General features: G+C 40.7%; 1 protein-coding gene across 9 annotated transcripts in view; it reads right to left on the bottom strand.

The window, feature by feature from the left end:
• The window catches only part of COL14A1 (collagen type XIV alpha 1 chain), a 115476-nt gene extending 94497 nt beyond the window's left edge, over positions 1 to 20979 (bottom strand). For 6 of the 9 annotated variants that reach the window (XM_042036349.1, XM_042036351.1, XM_042036350.1 and 3 more), the window contains exons 1-5: positions 20057 to 20307; positions 17131 to 17252; positions 11413 to 11529; positions 10161 to 10304; positions 6984 to 7070 (exon numbers count right to left, since the gene is read on the bottom strand). In XM_042036349.1, coding sequence (XP_041892283.1) covers positions 6984 to 7070; positions 10161 to 10304; positions 11413 to 11529; positions 17131 to 17252; positions 20057 to 20292 — 706 coding nt within the window. In that variant the 5' untranslated portion in view covers positions 20293 to 20307. Of the gene's footprint in view, positions 1 to 6983; positions 7071 to 10160; positions 10305 to 11412; positions 11530 to 17130; positions 17253 to 20056; positions 20308 to 20603; positions 20758 to 20956 lie in introns of those variants that run through there. The other 3 variants (XM_042036356.1, XM_042036355.1, XM_042036359.1) reach the window with 3 other exon arrangements.
• Between the last annotated feature and the right edge of the window lie 365 nt (positions 20980 to 21344).

Below are 21344 nucleotides of genomic sequence, written 5' to 3'. Positions count from 1 at the left end.
ATAATAACTTTGGATATATCTACAGTTTTTGCAGGCAACTGAGCACTGGCAGATCACACTCACCTGAAAGAAACTGCAGGCATAGTTATTACTACTTAGCAGGTAAGTATCACATGACAGATGGCTTCAGGCCTCTTTCCAGGACACTTTATGATACTAAACCCTAAGAGTGGTAAAACCTCGAAATTTAGTACAATACAACCAAAATCTCTTCTCTGTGCAGCACTGAGTAGTGAAGAAAAAAAAAGGAGAGTAGAAACAGCATGTTTCAGAAGCAGCTGTGACTGAATGAGCATCTATTCTTCATTATATGTATAACTTGTTTATGTATATTTCTGTGTGCATAATAATAATAAAAATAATATCAGTAACAATGTTAAATTCCCTAAAGGTCACTAATAATATTAAATTCTTTCAAAAGAAACATTTGTTTCTCCTTAAAGGTAATTTTTTACCTCTTTCTCAGAAACTTTTTAATTTAAATTAATATACAAATGCAGGAATATTGATCAAGGCACATGAAGCCACTATTCACTGTTTTTAACATTAGTTCAGGTTATACTACTTACATACAGATAATGTAACCTGACATCTGCACCTATTATTCTCTGTAGCAGACAAGGTATGGCATTACACAGCTCATTATACAGAGTTTCTGCTTTTCTATCTCTAAAGCCCACTACGATTTCTATGCTACTTTTCACTCACCCAGTACCTAAATTTTCCATTGCTGACTTGTCCTTCCCATACTCATGGACAATAGATTAGTTATAAATTCTCTGTTCCAAATTTCTGCCTGCTGGTCCCAGTCTTCCACAATGTGAAACTCAGATCTAGCTTTTATTGTGAATCAGTTTCTCCTAGAGCTTCCTCTATATTCTGTTTGGGCAAGGAACAAAGGAACAGGATGGCAACACCCATTTTCTCAGACCTTCCTGTTGGCTCCCCACCAGCTCAGACAGCTCAAGTAATGTCCTACCAGTTTGGCTCTTGGCATCTGGTAAAAGTGACTCCCAACAGAAAGAGGCACCTAAGGGATTGAAAAAGCTGCAGTTCCCCCAGGTACTTTAGCTCAGCACCAAGCACTGGATTTTCATAGAAACCAGTGAAAAAACCACACCTGCCCCTAACGGACTTGCTCTGGGGTGAAACACGATTTTCATTTGGGAAGGTTGAACAACCACCGTGTTCTGTGCTGTGCAGTGAAGATCCCTGGCCTCCCTCTCCAGTCATACCTACTGTGTGACTATATTACACACGCTTTGCAATGAGAAAGTAACTGTAACATTGTCATATATAAATCACAGTCTTTTACAGACATTCAAACATTCTCATTGTTTGAATGTTTACAGACTGGGTAAGGCTTATCCTGCTACACCTGATTCAGAAGAGAAATCGTACCCATACATGCTCTATGTTGTCCTAATTCATCTTGATTTGAGATTTGAGTAAGGGAATTTCCAAACAGGAAAGGTTAATTCTGTATCTGTGTAAATTCTTTACTCCAGTAAAGCACTAATGGAGCACCTTTGGTATTGAGTGTTTGTGGCCAGGTTTGGCAGGACAGAGGCTGCAGGGGTGGCCTTTTTGAGAAGAGGCCAAGTGTCCATGGACAAGCAGTGGCACCTCTGGGAAAACATATTTAAGAAAGGACAAAAAAATTCCAAGCACAGAGAGGAGGAGGGGGAAAAAAGAGTGAGAAACAGTATAGGGAACTCCTAGGTCAGAGGAGAGCAGATATTCCCTGCAGCCTGTGAATGACATACATGGAGAAGAAAGGTATGAGAAGAAAGGAAGGGCAAAGAGAAAGCACTAGGCCCTGATCATAGCCTCTGAACACCCCTTTTGCACCACTTGCTTCCTCTCTGAAGGGACTTGGACTGAGTGTAACTTGCAGTGATAACAAGGGAGGAGGAGAGGAGTCTGGGAGGAGGTCAAGCTGAGCCTGGGAAAATGGGAAGGAAAGTTGTTGTTTTAATGTTTGTCTCTTTTGTTTACCACTACCCACATTAGCAAATTTTTTAACTGGGGATAAATTAAATCTTCCCCCACTTGACTCTGTTTGCCTACCATGGTAACTGGCAAGCAGTCTCCCTGTCTTTATCTCAACCTATGAACTCTTTCATTCCTGTTCTTCTTTTCTCTCCCATCCTGCTGGGGAGAGGAATGAGCAAGCAGCTAGGTGGGAGTTTGGCTGCTAGCCTATACTAAGCCACCACACCTCTCAACTAAAAACCCCCACAATCAAGTCAAAAAGCATGCAGCCAAAACTGGCCTCAGTGTGTTGTTGTTTATATTGAAATGGGTAACTAAATCCTGTTCAGATACATGGAGAAATGCTCTGCAGAAAAAGATATACTCATTTATTTGCCAGAGGATATTGTCAAAACACAGTGATTCTCCCCTCCCCAAAGGGATTTGATTAGACAATCACTCATAGAGGCTCTCTGAGAAACTATAAAACATCTGAGAAGGCACAGAATGTATTAACCCCTGTCGCTGTACAGAAAAGAGCTTTGTACACGAGGGAGTTGGAGAGAAGCCAGGGTACAAGTACTCAAATATCAGTGCGTGCTGAAAGAAGCTGTGTCTGTGAGCTTTTTCTTAACAGACAGAAAGAGAAAAGGCTTCTTACATTATTAATATGAGTGTGCACAGCAGTGATAAATCACTAAGCTGAAAAATGACAGGTTCTCAAAAACATAGAAAGAAGATTCAAGACTTGAAAGTGGTCGTGCAGAAGAGTTACAGAAAGTTTCTGGAAATCAAATATAAAGTGAACATTTGATGGATGAGTGCTAGACATTAAGCCTGAATTAATTTGGCACCATGACATTACTGGATATGCGCTGGAGGTTTGCTTGTGATAAGAGCACAATACTTACAGCAGGAAAGGAGTAAATCTTTTTAAACTACTTGAATGAGTAGGACAGAATAGATGGAAAATTTTAGTCTAGGTTGCTGAAGCTGCTGGAAAAATTTCTAGCAAGCCACACAAGCTGTTGACAGAGTTCCATAAAGACAGAGGAAAACCCTCATAACAATCTAATTTGAGGACAGAAGAAGAAAGTAGATTTGGGAGTTCAGGAGAAGGCATTTACGCCTCCCAGCACAGCTCAGAGTATTAGACAGTTGGTAATTAAATAGTGTACAGTACTACATAATCAGTCCTCCAAACCACAGATGAAAATAAGAGTGAGATGCTCTGGAACTACCTAGAATCATGAGTACAGGTATTTACATGTTGCATTTCTTAGCAAAGAGCTGGCTTATAGGAGAAGAAGGGTTGTGGTGAAATCTTTGTCCCATTGAAATCGAAAGAGAAATTTCTGGGGTTTATTGTGTGACCCTGAAGAAGGTATATTAGCTAAGAATTTATAAACAACAAGTTTATACGATTATGTGCCTGTAGTGACTTTCAGGAAAATCAGCAGGATACATAACTTATCATAATGCACAAACTTGTAATATTGAAAGAGTTCACATGATTTTCATACTCACTGACAAGTACATTGCTGTGCTTTATTAGTTTTGTCCCAAAACAATGATTTTGGATTTTCTGGCCTACTAATGCCAATAAGCATCCTTACGTAACAAGTGGGGCAGATGTTCACAGAAGGCACTTCTTTACATCAAAACTTGACACTAATAACTGGTGAATTATGAAACTCTTTCACTTCAAGAGCAGAAGCCACAACCCCTGACAACAATAATCTGGACAATGGTTGTTTTCAATTTTTCTTACGGGCAAAGATTGCTCTTGTTCTCAGGTAAGATATTATTCTACCTAATTCAACCTGGCTGCCATCAAAAAGATTTAAAAAATTTTATAAAAACATGTTAATAACACCCTCAGTAAGTTCACAGACAACACCAAGCTGGGCATGAGTGTTGATCTGCTGGAAGGTAGGGGGGGCTCTGCAGAGGGATCTGGACAGGCTGGATCAATGGGCCAAGGCCAATGGTACGAGGTTCAACAAGGCCAAGTGTGTTGGGTCACAACAACCCCATGCAGTGCTGCAGGCTGGGGAACAGTGGCTGGAAAGCTGCCGTTGGACAAGGAGCTGGAGGTGCTCGTTGACTGTGACTAAACATGAGCCAGCGTGTGCCCAGATGGCCAACAAGGCCAACAGTATCCTGGCCTGCAGGCAAGCAGGACCAGGGCAGGGATTGTCCCCTTGTACTCAGCACTGCTGAGGCCATACCTCAAATCCTGTGTCCAGTTCTGGGCCCCTCACTACAAGAAAGTCATTGAGGGGCTGGAGCGAGTCCAGAGAAGGGGAGTAGAGCTGGTGAAGGGACTGGAGCACAAGTCTGATGAGGAGCAGCTGAGGGAGCTGGGGGTGTTTAGCCTGGAGAAAAGGAGGCTCATGGGAGACCCTATCACTCTCTACAACCCCCTGAAAGGAGGCTGTAGCCAGGCTGGGGTCAGTCTCTTCTCCCAGGTAACAAGGGACAGGACAAGAGCAAATTTTCTCAAGTTGCACCAGGGAAGATTCAGATTGGATATTATGAAAAATTTCATCACAGCAAGAGAGGGTAAGAATGAGAACAGGCTGCCCAGGGAATTGGTGCAGTCACCATCCACGGAAGTGTTCAACAGCTGAACAGATATGGCACTTCATGAGATGATTTTGTGGACATGGTGGTATAAGGTCAAAGATTGGACTTTATGATCTTGCAGGTCTTTTCCAACCCTAACGATTCTATGATTCTAGTAATTTCTTTTGTACTGTTAGCTCCCAAGGTCTAACCAACTTGACCACAGCCACAAGAATGTATCAGGGTTGCTATTAAACCCATCAAATTTAGCCATACACTAAATGGTTATGAAACCAATTAACTGCTGGCCTGGATTCATTTGGTCGTACTCAAATAATTTCCTGTCAAACATCTGCAGAGGATCAAGTTATTATTCATGGTTTCGCCATAAAATTTTGCACTTATTTCTTTAATCCATTTATTTCAGACTGTTCCTTATTTCTTTGATCTGATTTCAATTTGAGGTGGAATGGTCTTTATATATTAAACTAGGAAACTTTTGGTACCATTGCTGCCTGTGTATCAGTTCTGAATTCACTTCTACCCCTATACATTTCTACAACTACACATTTTTTGCTGATGCTGTTATTTTTGCCCAATGTTTTCACTTGGAATCTCACCCTACTCCCACTGAAGTCATTCATTTGGAACCTCCATCACTTTGAATAATCATCATATTGCGCAAAGCAAAGAAATATGCGATAGTTAGACTGGAGGAAAAAGGTCTGTTACTTTAAAATAACATATAGCTGAGTTGGAAACAGGGCTAAACAAATTCAAGAATTTATAAAAACTAGCATAATATTTTCTTTTTTATGCTCAGGCTTGCTGATCAAGAAGTTTGTAAGTTTTGCCTTTGTTTCAAATGCATACCCCAGTTTTCAAGTAAAACCTGCCACAGTAAGTGTAAGGCAGTATCTTTTCACAAGTTCTGGATGGAGATGTATTTTGTTCTAATACAAACTGCCCTGATACAACTGACAAAGTTCAAGTGAGTAAAACTGGTGCAGGGAGGAGGAAGGTGACTAAGCTAAAGACTTCAAGAGTAAACATGAATCCTAAAAAGAGAGAGACTGCAGATCCAAGCTCCTCTCACCAATTGTATTTTTGCCCTTACTCCATGACAAAAGGATAAATTCTCTCCTGTAGTCTGGCAGACACTTTCCTCTGTCTGCATTTAATCAACTTTTTCCAAGTACAGGCCCAGTTTTCCCTCCTTCAACTTTTATCACTTGTCCTTCATTAAGAAAGCAAATCACATTTTCCTTCTCTAGTTCTGTCATTTCTTCCAACTCAGCCTTTCTCTAGACACGATGCAGGAAAGATCACCTATCCACTACCCTGTCATGTGCTAGCAGGTACAACTTGTCTCTTTAGTGTTGCAAACACTAACATTTTTCCAATGAACCCACTGGAATTCCAGGGTGCTTTTGTTTGAGAAATGCTGTATGGAAACAAACTTGCATAGTGTTAATAAATACAACATGACACAACCATGTGTGGCAAGAATAAAAATCCACCGAAGAAAAATTTGCATGGGCTTCAAGAAGCTTTGGGTGAGGTCTTTGATACTTGCATCGCTGGAGACAGATTTAAATGGAAGGGGAAAATGGGATCCTTGAAACTGTCCAGCTTATTCACAGAGAGACTATTTAAGGTCATTCCAAGCTCTTCTTGTCTGTGCTTGTTCTGTATACCATAAATAACCACTGAAGGGAATAATCACTGTTGGGGTTACTTCATAAAGAAGATGCTATTCAAATTTTAGAATAACAGGAAATAGAGCTGTATATTAAGCTTGAAATAGATTTTCATCCATACTAGACAAACTTCTCATGGCAAGCAGTATCACATTTCACCAGAAGATTGGCTCCTTGCAATGGGACTGAATTAACTCCTTTTTTTCCCCCCTACCTCTAAGTGTTTCAAATGTTTTCATATATACAGCCTAACTAGGATAGACTTATCAAGTTATTATACAATATTATACAATGGCTAATTATACAATAGTATCAATTTGACTTTAGGTGGGAATTAATTCTGCCAGTCTGTCTCACAGCCAACATAATATGAAGTTATTATGGACACACACACCCCCACACAATTCTTTCACTAGCTAACTCAAAGTGCACCCAGTGGGGAAGTACAAGCAGTTTTTAATAATTTTAATATTATTTAAAATGACTTTTTAATAATTTTTATCTATTCATGGTGGTATTTAGAATTTATAAAAAAGCAAAGCAAAGCATAGAACTAAAAACAATACCTCTGTAGCAACTCTCCAATATTACTGAAAATACTGGTTTTCCCTTCTATTTAATTTAACACTGGGAACCAGATTTAAAGTACTGACTTAAAGAAAATCTCTAAAACAACCAAGTTAAATAAATAAGCTGATTATTTTCAGAATATCACATAAGTCACATGTGTTATGATCTGACCTTCTGGAGCTGGTTTACTCGCATTTGTTTTTTCTGGATCCTTCACCTTGGATTTACTTGTGTCTTTTCTTCTCTCTATATCTTTAACTGTAAAGTAAGGGGGGAAAAATCAATTAATCTAGAAACAATGCAGTTAGCAGCATATAATTTTCTTCTTCCTGATAAAGTAGTTGCACACAGCATCTGAAGATACGCTTAGGTAATGAGTGACTGTTTCTGGGTTTTCCCTCCCTCCCTTTGACTTTACTATTTTTATGGACCTTTCCCCATTCTATCATCATTAAAGTTCTCAAAACTCTCTTCACACAGGAGAGTCCAAATAGTGACATCAGCACCTAAGCCCATGCAGACAAGATCCCACACTGGAAATACAGTCCAGAAAATTGGCAAATCTAGCTGGGGAAAGTCCAGCACTGAAAAGTCCCACTCCAAGTCAGTCAACACAAAAGCACATCAGCCAGCTGTTACTATCCTCTTTACAGAATCAGCTTAGATCCCATGCCCTGTATTCAGGGCACCAAATACTGCCATGAGTTCAAGGCTGCTCCAGAGCTGAGACAGTTTCCTGTTCCACAAGTGGGTGGGATATCTCCCTTACTATGTCCCAGATCTCTCACAACAGCCAAGCAGAACCCAATTTGGTTAGCAATTCCTATATTACATTAGTAGCCAGTATTGCTCTACTAACAGTCTGAAAGGTTCTGACAAAATCATTGCTAAAGTCACATATTGGGAAGAAAAACCCCTTCCAGAATTTCCTTAGAATGGTAATTGGTATCCATACTCCAGCTGTCTGCAACAGCCAGGAAAAGCTTAAAACAATGAAACGGAGAATATCTTCCACAGAAAATAAAATTCTACCATAATTACACTTTTTATTTTATGTAAAATTGGATTATGACTGACATTCATCCAAGCAGGAACTGAGTCTCAGCCAGGACCAAAGTCTCTCTGTGCTACATCATTCAAAAAAAACACTGTGAGGGCATGAAAGGAGGTTATCTGTCTCTTGACTATGCAAGAGAGACAGTACAAACATTCTGTTGTGCATTAGTGGAACCAAAGTCAAATGGATTTCACCAATTTACCCAACAGTATGTGGAATATCTGAATCAACCAGGAGTGCTCCAAGTTCCAATCCAAAATCAATCACAAGACTAAGTTCTAAGGAAGACAGTGAACCACTGCCAAACACCTGAATGTGATCTTCTCAGTATGACAACCTTTTGCCGAACCTACAGTGCTCACACTCCAGGTACAGAGGTGAGAACTAAAACCCTGAAGTTTTGACTCCTCTTCTTATTAATACAGCATGTGTGACTGTGTATCACTTCTGCCTTTAGCAAACAATTGTGAAACTGATTCAGGAGCAAATTCAAGTCCACAAGCTTGCTGGGGATTCAGTTTTTACCAAGGCAGATCTTGGTTATTAGCTGGGTTATAGATAATGCCACAATGATACCAGGTCTTAATTGGAAGTCTGGGTTTAATCCTTAAGTGAACAAGACTCTGACTAAGTCAAACGAGAGGTAAAATACCAGAATAATATCAGCCAAAAAGGATGCTGTTGCTTATCCTTCTAGGAGCATTCCTTTGAGAAAAGGCCAAGAGCAAGGTCAAGAGCTGGCCTCCTCTAATGCTAGTGCTATTGAGAGGCTAGTCTCCAGAAAAATGGTACAAAAGTCTGAAAATGTTCAAAGGAGACAAGTTGGTCACATCCTGACAGATTTCTGGATTTGGGAACTATCAAAATTCTAACCACAAAGAAAGAAAAGCCAAGACACCAGTTTTACTCAAATATTTACACAGACAAAGATTTTATCTAACACGTGTTTTTACATCTGCATTTTCAAAGGAAAAGAATCCCCATTGATCTTAGTTCATTAAACACTAATACTAGAATAAGAATGTATAGCTGGCTATATAAAGAGAAATACTCTTTCGACAATAAAATTTTATTGTAAGCTTGAGAATTCTTAGTACATCAGTTACAACTCAACAGCATTAAAACCATACTTCCAATGCACTAAACCAGATGATATTCTCAAAACTCTTTATATATTTGACCTTTTTTCATCTCAAGAATTAGTGGCCACATGTCAGAGAACAGGAAAAAAACCTTAGGAGAGCAAAAAAAGGATTTGTATATATACTGTATCTGGTTTTACTCATGCAAGGCATCATGTTTTTAAATGAAACTCCAGCCTTAAGTACATGTTTTCACGTGCAGCAAAGAGAATATACTAAATAGAACACAATCCCCATATTTTTAAATCAAGTTGCCAGCTCTACTTTTCCTAAAGGCCATTTAAAATACAGCTACACCTACTATTATAGAATTTACTGTAGCCTTCTGTGGGCTTCTCTTTAGTGCTAAAGTAATCTGTGGTTTTGTGGGTTTCCTACCCAGGACAGAACTTAAGGCAGTAAATACACAGTTGTGGTGATGAAAAGCTAAAAGGACTTTGATACACACCACATCAAGTATTCAGAATATTTTGTTTTGTGCTGGTTTTAAGAGAAAGGTGATTTAGCAATGACAGTGAGAAAAGTTCAGTGTCAGGGAATTCAGTTTGCTTTCAGCTGTACTCCTACACTGCCACATTATTGTATTTATCAACCAAATCTCCACTAATCATATTTAACATGTTTAGCATTAAGATCAAGATAAATCAGATAAGACATATATATATATATATCACTATGATATAGATGTTAAGACCATATCTTGATCATATAAAAAATTAAATTTGTAAACATATTTGACCGCTGAAGACCAATAAGAAATCAACCTTTCTAGCAACTAGTTGCCAGTTGGCACAGCTGTAATATTGTTCTAATAAAAAGGAAATATTTCAAGTATCAGAATATAGAAATTTCTTTCCACTCTCTGAAGATTCTTTCCATGAAATAACCAGCTAATTTCCTAATGAAATGAGGAAGAAAGGGATGCCAATCCAATGGAAACAAAGACAGCCCAATGCAAGAATGTACTATGCAATCAATTCAAGCCTCCACCTGTACTTATACCAGTTAAAATACATGGCTTTGATTTTCCTTCCACCACAGAAAAAACTGTTTTTCCATCATCCCCCTTTGTGTAAGACATGTTATTGTTTCAAAAGTTACATTAAATATCTGATAAAATGTGTGTGTCAGCCATAAAGAGACACGTACTTCTGAACTGGCCTTGTGCTGGCTTACTCTCCTTGTCTTCACTGAACGCAATGATCTGAAGGGCATAATTTTGATCTGGAATGAGACCTTGAATAATTGCTTTGGTTGCAGTATTTTGAAGAATTAATTGATTCGTTTTTCCACCTACAGGAGAAAAGACAAAAAAAAAAAATCCAACAAATACATAACTTTGTTTGCTTTTCTTATAGCACAGTAAACGTAAATAAATTAAACATAAAATTAAAGTAAACTACTTAAAAATACCATAACCTCTACCATGACCTAAGTATTCCCACTTTTTCCACTTTTGGAAATACCCATACAGCCAGACCAGAGACCATCCCAGAAAAGCAACAAGCTGGGCAGACTAACCAGTTTTCTTAAACAGAAACACTCTTAAGATCAGAATTTGTATCTGGGCCTCATGAAACAGCCATGGTGTCCAGCAAAATCATTAAGTAAGAAAAAAAGACACATTTTACAAAAATCTGTCAAGTTTGGTAACATCAAACCGACAGGCTTTTGCTCTCTGATTGGCTGCCAATTTCGATCCTGTCATACCCACATCACCTCTGAACACTCTCTTTGCCAACTTTCTTTGGGCAAGGAAATTCTCATGTATAAATACAAATATTGAACATTTCTATGTCTATTTATATATAAAGACTGCATACAAATATGTACAAAGACGTATTTTAGCTGTATGTTAAAACTGTTTCTGTAGTTAAATTTAATTTTAAATGTATAGAAGTAGGACCTCTATAGCTCTACACAGCCACTTTGTGGTCTACTTTTTCAAGTTTTCATTCAAAAAATTTTTAAAGATTGCTTTTTTTTTTAGTTCTTTTTGATCTTTTCTGCAGAGCTCACTAAGGGATAAGGGACAGGGAGATCCACCTTAACAGCTTGACTGAATTAGGATTCCAATGCTTTCCCTTGAACACTTCCTAGACTTCCTTACACCCTACTGGAAGAAAGGTAAAGACAGATGATCAGTGACAATTCCCAAAGACTACACATGAAGCATAACCAGCATTGACCCACTTCTGCCACCTTAAGCATTCGATTCCCATTTTCTGTGCCTGACAACCCTCTAGTGAAATCAATCTCTCTTCTGTTGACCAGCCAATACTTCATTATCCAAAGCTTGCTCACAGTTTCTTCATCTTGGAGGATGACACTACACTCTGAAAATCTTTTAAGCCTTAGAAACACAGTTCTTTCACCTTAAAAGAGAATACACAGATTTTACCTGAACTTGGAGTGACAAGAAGTTTATATCCAGTGAATTGCCCCTTGGGGGCTTTCCAAGAGATCTGTACACTGTCAGGACTCACTACATTATATCTTAGTCTTGTTGGTGGGGACACTGCAAGTTTGGAAAGAAAACAACATTTCAAATTCAAATAAAAGTAACCCATTTTAAACAAACAAAAATAAACACATATAGGAAGACAACACAAAATTTTAATGGTAAAGGATGCGAGTTATTTAAAATGTCACATACATGAGTTTATTAGTTTGTAAAAGGACATCCCCAGGTGCACTACTTCCCTCAGACAGACCTTTTATTTATCTCTTTACAAAACAAACTAAACAACCTAACAGCAGAGGGCAGAAAGACAAACAATGTTAGATGTTAAGACACTAGTTTAGCAGGCAAAGCTGGTAATAAAAATGCTCTTTGTTAATATATGGGAATTTAAATTGCTCTCTTGCTTACACTGAAAATATGCATGATCTACACTCCTCTATCTCTCATCACTGTGGGCATTTCCCCATATTTAATGTCACCCAGGGCCAAATTTTCAAATCCTTGTGAGGAGAGAATAACCAAGAGAAAAGACAGGCATGCACAAAGCAAAGGGAACATCAGCTGCCCAATTTGCAAATTTTGGCTTAGGCAGCACAAAGCCTGGCAGCTGCAAACACTGCTTCAGTCTCATCAAGACCAGCAGGCATGCATGGGCAAGTCAAGACTTAGACAGGGGAAATCTGGATGGTAAGTAAAATTTGGCTTCTATTTATATTGTGCCATCACCTAGGTTTCTGGGTTTTAACTGAAGCAGCAGGTGAAATAAATAAAAGCATGAAATGACTGAGAAAGAGATGATAATCAGGGAAGCAACTCACACAAAAACAAATGGAAAAACTGCCCCATGTTGTTACCATAATATTAGCAACTTTGTATCTCTGCACATAAACTAGTTTTTCACAGTTTTGCATCCGACTGCTCAGTCAAACTCCACTGATGCTGGACCATACTCTATAAAACCTGCTCTGCTTCAGGGAGGCACATCCCTTCTTCACTGAAGAACTGCAGCAGAGCAGCTGGCAGTGCAGTCTGGGCTATCCAAGGCTGTTGACAAGGGGAAATCTTCATATATTTGAATATAATTTGGCTCACAGAGAAAAAAGTGATCTACAGGGAAAGGCAGCTGGTTGAATAACAGAAGGGCTAGAAAACTTTAAACACCTCCAGCCTTACTCCTCCTCTTCCCATTGCCTCCACAGCCCCCTGAACAGTCTCCTTCATTTTCCAAACCCTTGGTGCCTCTGCCACTACATCCTTAAGGTTTCTTTTAGTAAGTCTAAGAAATCAGGGAAATTATTGGAAGCAGGTAAGTGGCAATTTCTTTTCCCCAGGGCTAAGATTGCTCTTAATTGACTATGCTCACACCCACAGTTTGTTGGTCCTTTAGGTATAATAAACCAACAGTCTCATGATATTTCTGAGATTTAAGGATTACAGCTCATGGAGCATCTGAGTCAATAGGCAGAATGCGCTGGCCAACAATCTCTGGCCTCTCCATTTGACCTGCTACAGCCAATGCAGCTCTGGCACCAGCAGCAGCCAAAGACCTGTACTGAACCGATTACTTTTTCCTACATGCTACTTTTTCCAGCAGCTTGGGGGAAGAAAGAAGGAACGAGGCAGGCTGTAGTTTTTTTGGGATTTGGGGGTGCATGTTTTTTCATGTCATCTACTATTAAATACATTTTGGATCTTAGAAGTAATAATCTGGAGGTTTAATACAAGAGATGTATTCCCTTGCATCCAGCCTCTCATTCGGCAAGCAGCAAGTTTTGTCAGACCAAGAGCAGGCTCTGCAGTTCTCTTCCTTGAGGGACTTAACACCAGAACATAGAAGAGAGAGTACATATCAAGAACAGCTTGGCAACATCTCTGCATTCTCAAAGACTTCAGAGAACAAGCTCAAGAGGACAGGCAAGGGGACAGAAGGAGCAGGCAGCACATGAACTCCACACACTCAAAGCTGTTCTGATTTGCAGCACTGGGCTTACACCCAACCCGTGCATTTCCTCAGTTGCTGGGCACAATCTTGTCAGACCTGATCTTCAGTCTGCCTGTCACCTCCATGAAGTTTAGAAAGAAAGAGGCTGTCAGCAAGAGCATATGCAGGAATCACTGCAAATACAACACTGGTTCTTTGAAAATTTGGCCCTCCTACTGCAAAATGTTTTGCTAGGCAGGTTTCTGCAAGAACATTCAGCATGCTATAATTGTAAAAACATGATAGAGACTATGGCAAAAAGTTTTTAAAGCCAAGCAGACTGTAATTATGGATTAAAGCTTTTAATTCATTCTCAAGATTCATTGTGTCTTTTGAGCTATACATAAATCACAATAAATTGGGGCTGAATGAACAAGAGTGACAAATCATACCTAGAAGTTTGCAAAAATACAATTTCTTTTATTATTTTACCTCAGGAATAGAAAATAAACTTTTAAATAATGACTGTATGCAAGTGCGAAAATGCTGCAGATTTTACTGGGATTAAGTGGTAAATTTGTATGGGGATTAAGAAGCAGAGCAGAGAGCAACAAAGAAACACCAAGGACTGACAAAAAACCACCCCAATCATGTCTTAGAATTTCAGAGTTCATTTTCTCTGCCATCTTCTTCCTTCCCCATCATTTCTTTCCATCCTACTTTCAACTTGACAGTTTATGAAAGCACCTTCTAACAAAGAAGCATAGTTCTGGCCTAATTGCTATTAGCCATCACCAAAACAGGTAAATATTTGAGCCCTTAAACAATCACAGATCTTACAAGCAAAGAAGGACACAATCACCAGAAGTTTGTTTGTATACTACAGAGTTACAATGTGAAAGACTAGAAAAGTTGTGCCAGAATAGTCTTTACATAACTGGTTCATTTTCACTGGGTACTTTTTGTATCAAAGGCAGCAGTGCAGCGGAAAGGACATTCCCACACAGCAATAAACCATAAGAAAGAAAATAATTATTCACTAGACAGATAATTGACTGTGTCTTAGTTGTGCAAAGACTAATGTTCTGGCATAGAAAAGTACATATAGCTAAGGAAGTTAAAAATCTAACACTCAAACAGACAACAAAATATTGATGGGAATTACTATGCATTCACCAACCTGAAGAGGATATCTTTATTTCTTTGGACCTTTATTGTCTGTGGAAAAAAATCTCACTTCTTGCAGAAAGGGAAAAAAATTAATCCAAGCTGAGTCAGTTAACTGATAAAAATCAGTAGCTAGATCTCATTAAGTGGTTTTACAGGAATGCAAAGAGAATGGCTGTCAGCAACATTAGAGCAGTCACCCAAAAGAAAACTGACAAGTTCAAGGCTTTGGTTTGTGCCACCAGGTAAATAAGCACTCCAAACACATAACTCCTATGGACAACTAGGGAAAGAATGCTTTCAACTCTTACGGGAAAGGAAAAATACAATAAATTGCTTATGGACAATTCTCCAAGACATCCAATAGTCCGAGTTTGGATACTAACTAAATATTGTGGCTTCCAATTTACTGTTGTCATAAGAATTGAACAACTTAAAAATTGCAATTACTTTGCAATTACAGTAGTAATACATGAAAATTATTGCTACATAAAGAAAAGTTTCTGTCTTTAAATACAGAAAAAGTCTCAAGGCAAGTTACTTTATGAATAAATCAAAAATTCCCAAGTGTTTTTCTTGCCCATCTCTATTTTCATGTACTATATAAGAACATAAGTAGACAAAAGATGTTATTTATACATTATATTGAATGGGGAAGAAACAGCAGTGCTGAAAAAATAATCTTTGTTGAGTAAAAACCAAACAGCACTATGTGGTTTATAAGGCAATAGGGCAAAAAATGAGACTGAACCACACAGCTTCTCTGAAAGGATAATTTGTAGCTTCAGGCACGTTGGCTTCAGTCTCACAACCATATTCTCCTTTCCAAGAAGTCACATTACACACATTTACCTGAGCATCTCTGCCAAAGGAAGGAAACACAAGCTCGAACTAATACCAGCTCTTCCTACACCTTGGCAGAGTGTAGTTCCTTAAAACAGACAAACAAACTGTATTAAATTGTTAATTGCTAGACAACTGCATGAAGAGCTTACTGCAAGAGGTGGCAACCTTGAGAAAAGAACGAATTGGAGAAACATCTTATTACTTTAAGTATACCAAGAGATTTTTTTTCCTGTGAGCATGGAATAGAGACTTCATATCACCTCATTCAATAGAATAACAGTCATGTTGGGCCACGGAAACAGTCCACTTAGCTTAGTATCACACTGCTGACAGCATTTCATAGCTGATGCTTGTTGGAAGAACCTAATAACAAGGGAAGTATTGTTCTTTATCCATCAAGAATAAATTCACCAACTCTAACTTCTGCTGGTGTGATTACCGTGGAAAAGAAACTCTCTCTAACCTTCATTTCATTGTATTGATATTAAAGGGAGAAACCTCCAACTATAACTGATTGAATCAAAGTTTAAAAAAAAGCAGAGAAGAACACAGTTTTCCAACATCCAGGAATTTTGCAAAACTTTCTGGAGATGGATCGCAATCCCCAGTCCTGTTTTGCAGATCTTAACCATATGTATTAGGACTGAAATACAGAGAAAGGACTAACCATATGCTTTGCTTTATTGGCTCATTAAGTCACAAACATTCTGGACTTCATTTCTGACCAGAATTGATGCACTGAACATTGGGAACATACATTTTTTGATTCACCTCACATCGCCAACATCATATATTGCAGCTTACACGTGTCCCTAAGTTCTGGGAGAGGCTTGTAAAATGCTCACAGATTTCCAAACATCCAAGATGGTATGCTTCCCCAGCACTCAAGTGCCACGCAGACTGGACGACACTGCTACTTGCATTATCAGGATTTTAAAAGCCTCACGTTGCCAATAGTCTCTGAATATGTTCATGAATAATGCATTATACAAAACACTTTAGAAGACCCCAGGATCCAATTCTGCTCCTGGTTATGCCCATGCAGTCTCATATCAAAGGGATTACATAAATCTGAGGTTGAGAGAAATGCCTTTCTTTAGAAATCATAAAAACTCATTGGTATTCATCCTCCCTCCTTCCCCAAGCAATAGGATAAATTTTCTCTAGCAGTCAAGCCACTGTCAGTACAATCCAACAAGTATGTAAGCCTAACAATGCCAGCAGTATCCTTTAATACTCACAAAGGAGATTTTCATTTTAAAAGCTGCAGAAGTAGTCTGTGACATTTAACAGATCTGTGCAATATGGAATGATATAAGCACTACAACAACTACTGTTCCAAAAGAGAAAAAAATACATACTCCATACAAGCTTAATACCATATCTGAGCCTTCAAACTTACTTGATTACACAGAGGACAGTAAGAGCAATTTCTGATAAGTGCTTTCATGTAAATAGGAGTAAAAAAAATGTTGCATATAACTCATTTTGAGACACACGAATTTGCACAAATATTTATGCTATTTGAGATATTGGGTTCAAAGAACACACATGAAGATATAATTCTACTCCCACCTGCTCCCCGAGATCAGCAGCAAAATTCCTGCTTCATTTCAGTAGTAATGGATTCACATCCTACTAAGATGTGAACACTTGCACTTGGAATAAAAAGTCTATTTCTGCACATCAGAGTGAAAAGCTCCATCTTATTTATGATTTACCTTGGCCCTGGACATCACTGATGAAAAAAGCTGTGACAGCTAGAAAAGCCAAGAGAAAACAGCTCTGTATCTCATATCGACAAAGCATCTTCTTCCCCTCGATACACACAGTATCAGCAGGTCTGAAAACACATGGAACAAAAAGAATTACTAAACAGGCAAAGAGAAGGCATCCACTTTAATGAAAATTGTGGGGAAAATCTGGATTCGATTAAAACAAATAAAAAAACCTTAAGCAAATAAAGCAAACAAACAAAAAGGAATTCACCACAGATATCAGTGGAAACAAAATTTCCTGGCAGCAGTTTTATGTCCAAAGCACATTTTACCTGAAAGGGACAAAGAACCCCACTTGGGCTACTCAGCAGTTTTGAAAACTTCGCCCATCTAAAAAGAAACTCTATAGTCTTTACTAATCATACACAAGCATTGGAAATAGAGTAAGCTGTAGATAACAAAGTACAACATTTATCTCTATACAACCCAGTTTTGTAAGAACCTTACCAAGATACCTGTGGCAAAGAACTCTGAAACTTGTTAAAAAAGGTAGAACTTAGTTCTGAAGGAACTCAAGTCCTCTTCTCATTGTCCTCTACAGCCTACTCTCTTTTTCCTTTTTCTACCTTATTCAGCTTATCCTGTGTTCTCTGTTGGACTATCTGCACTTACAGTAGGTAATATCATGGTCAAAACCATTTACACTAACTTAACCAGTTAGGAAAAAACAACCCTTAAGAATGCAGCAGTACATGAATACTAGAAGTTCTCCCAGGTGAATAAGCTGGTTTACAATTCTGGTGCCAAAGAGCAAGTTCCAGAATGGGTAATTTATCTGTCCATAGAAGATGGCTTAAAAACAGTACCAATTTCATCATCTGAACATGTATTTTAACACTTTCCAGTAGATTTCAAGTTATACAGAAGTATCTCTCAAGACACATCAACATGTGCCTAGCACCATACTTAGAAACATTTGTCTTTCACTCAACTTCACCCAACTGCACTAGTTTTAGCCAATTTTCTGGGCCAAGAAGAAGATTTTTTTGCTGTCCACTCCTGTTAAAATTCTACAGGAGAAACAAATTAAGATAATTAATAGTAGAGTTCTTGCTGTCAGCAAAGAGCATCTGAAGGTTTACTTAAGTTTTGGTTTATGTATTTCCATTTCTCAGGTTTCTCCCATTTACCTCCTGTGTCCTTTTCTCTAATATTCCTGACGTACCATCACTGCTCTAGCTTTCCATGTTTTCCTTGTCTTGAAGGCACAAAGCAACCGGTTCATCCACTATCTAATATAAAACGCAGACTGAAGTACCTCAATCGTTATTAAACAGAAGAAGATAAGACCTACATCCCCTTCTCTCTTTGAGTATTTGCAACCTGCTATAGTTATCTGAGGACTTGGTAGGTCTACTGTCACAAATCCCAGTCATGGATGCTTGATACAACTCCTAGAAAGATATGTGGGGATTACACATTGTAAATTCCATCTCCACAGGAGGTTATCAAAGTTTCAACCAAATTATCAACAAATTTCACATTACTTAAACATATATTTGGAATCCATCTCTTACAGTATAAATCACTCAAGACAGAGGCAAATACCTAGATCCCAAAACAAATATGTGCACCAGGAACTTATATATTGCTACGCAGAGTTCTTAGACCCATCCTCCAGACAGAATTCAGAAACCAGTGGAAAGTTCCCAGGTTTCCTACTACATGAACCAAAGGACACCCAAGGACCACAATCACCAGCTGCCTAGTGACAGGCAATAGGAGGAACCAAGAGTATCTCAAAACAGGCTGAAATCCACCTGAACATTTATCTCATGTTAGGTACTGATGCTTCTCCCCTCACTCAGGAATACAACCTGGATCAAGTAAACACAGACTCTTCAAACGACAGCAAACAACTAATTCTTCCAGGCAGTTACCACTGATAATGCGTGGATTTCCATCCATAATAACCCAGACATTAAAATATTCACTCACAGTGGTGGCTCAATTCCCCATCTGCTACATTTGATATAAACCCTCCTCCAAAGAAAGAGCTATAAATACTAATGGACCGGTAATCCTGTGATAGAAACATTCTCTACTGCTGCTTTTAGAGAAAAGCCAGAAAAATAAGATTTATTGGAATAGACACAACTGGTGCTGGATCAACTACACGCAAGTTCACCTCTGCAATGATCTGCACGTCAGGGTTCACTTAACCAGGAAAGGAAACCCCCCCTCTGCAGCCACCTTGTGGCTGACATCGTCTGGGACTAAAAACAAATATCCTATTCCTTCTGGTTTTTATATATTTAACCTTTTAGTAAGTATGTGGTAAATGAGTTATCTGCCAGACTAGCGCTGGGAGCAGACACCAAGCCCTCGCAAGTCAAGAAGCCTGCCATGGGGTGAGCCCGGCTCCGCACAGCATCTCTCCCAGCTGGGCTCCAGTACTTCTGGCACAGGCCTGGAAACACGGCACCCTCTTCCGAGGGAAGGACGCGCCCTCGAGAGCTCCCAGGGGGACAAATGCGGCACGCACCCTCCGCACTGCCCCGGCTCCGCGCGTCCAGCCCAGGGGAGGAGGCTGAGCCGCCTCCGCGCAGCCCTGGCTCTCCGCCTGGGGACGGGCAGGTCAGTCGGGGTTTTTCCCCTATCTCGGTGTCTCGCTGCGGAGCGGCGTGGCCCCGCTGCCCGGGAACACGCTCACGTTCCTTGGGTCGACGTCCCGCTGGGCAAAGCCGGAGTGCGACCTGCCCCGGCCCCGGAGACGGGAAGGAGGCGGAGGAGATCGGGGCCGCGCTCTCCCGCTCGCCTCTCCACAGCCCCGCAGCGCGGCCCCAGCCTGGCCCGGGCGGCCGCGGCTCACAGGCTCTGCTCCTGACCCCCGACTCCTCTTCGGGGGCCCCCCACCACCAGCACCCACCCGTGTGAAACCGAGTGCCCCCTGCCCCAGGTCAAGGGAGGGACAGCGGGGAGCTCGCTGTCTCCGCGGAGCTGAGGCGGGGAACGGGCCCCGTAAGAGCCGGAGGCTGCCGGCACGGAGCGGGGACGCGCTCGCCGACCCGGGCAGCCCCACGAAGAAGGCACCGTGCGGAGCCGGGGCGGAGCGACTGCCCTGACACAGCGCGGCACCGAGCGAGGGAGGGAGGGAGGAGGCATCCGCGGCGGAACGCGGGCAGCAGCCAGAGCCTCCGCCCCACCAACAGTGAGACCGATTGGGTTTTAATTACTATCAGTTTTAAAAGTAAGGCCTTTGCAAGAATTTCTAAAGGGGTTTCCCCGTCCTAGCCCGAGATCGCCACCTTCCATTCCTCCACCTCCTCCTCCATCGCCCCATTCTCCCTCTGGGGCCCCGCTCCTGCCGCCGCGGAGGTGACCGGGCAGGTGGGTGGGAAGCGCTCCGCTGCTGCCCCGACCCCTGCCCGCCCCGCCCCAGCCCTCCAGGGAGACGAAACGGAGCGCACACCGACCTGTGCGGACATCAGCCGGGGAGCGGCCGGCGGGGAGCGGCCGCTCGTTTTCACGCGGGGCTGCGGATGCTAAGCCGGCTGCGGGAGAGCCGCTTCCCTCCCCACTGGCTGCTCCGCATCTGATAAGGCGAAAGGGTAGCGAAAGGAGGCGGGCAATTATAGAGCAGAAGGTGGAAGGGGGGGGGGAGGGAAGATGCATAAACGATGCCTGAGATCCCACCCTCCGCCCCCGAGCCCGACCCCCGCGGCGGGGGCGCGGCCAGGTACGCGGGAGGCAGGGCCGGGGGGCGCGGGCAGCATTCCATGGGCAGGTGCTGGTCTTGCCAGTGTCCTCGGTCCTCTGGGTTTGCTACCTGTTAACTGATTTTCCTCTCTCCCAAGTTTCTCATTCACTTCGTTTATAAATGATTTAGAAGTTGTCTACTCCTCAGTACGGCTTGGAATGCAAGTATTCCCCACGCCAGCTATTGAGATGTGTGGATTAGTGACTCATTGGGGAAATATTTATAAGTGTTCCAATACTTGTCTGGCTTAGTATAAACCTTGATTAAAAGTGTTGTAGTACATATGTACATTTTTTGCCATACGGATAGACACTGCAATGGTACATGGAATGGCAGAATCTATATTCTATATTTCCATAGAAATATGAGTTGCCCTGTGGTATATCCTACTGAATTTGCAATTAAGGCTACTATTCACAAAGTTTGTAAGTCCTGAGAATTTAAGAGGTGAATGAAA

This window comes from Corvus kubaryi, unplaced genomic scaffold (assembly GCF_017639235.1).
Source record: "Corvus kubaryi isolate FWS band 111438036 unplaced genomic scaffold, C.kubaryi_AGA036_p1.0 37385, whole genome shotgun sequence".
NCBI classification, from domain to species: domain Eukaryota; kingdom Metazoa; phylum Chordata; class Aves; order Passeriformes; family Corvidae; genus Corvus; species Corvus kubaryi.
Note: the sequence above shows the minus strand (reverse complement) of the source record. Positions and strands in the feature narration are given on the sequence as shown.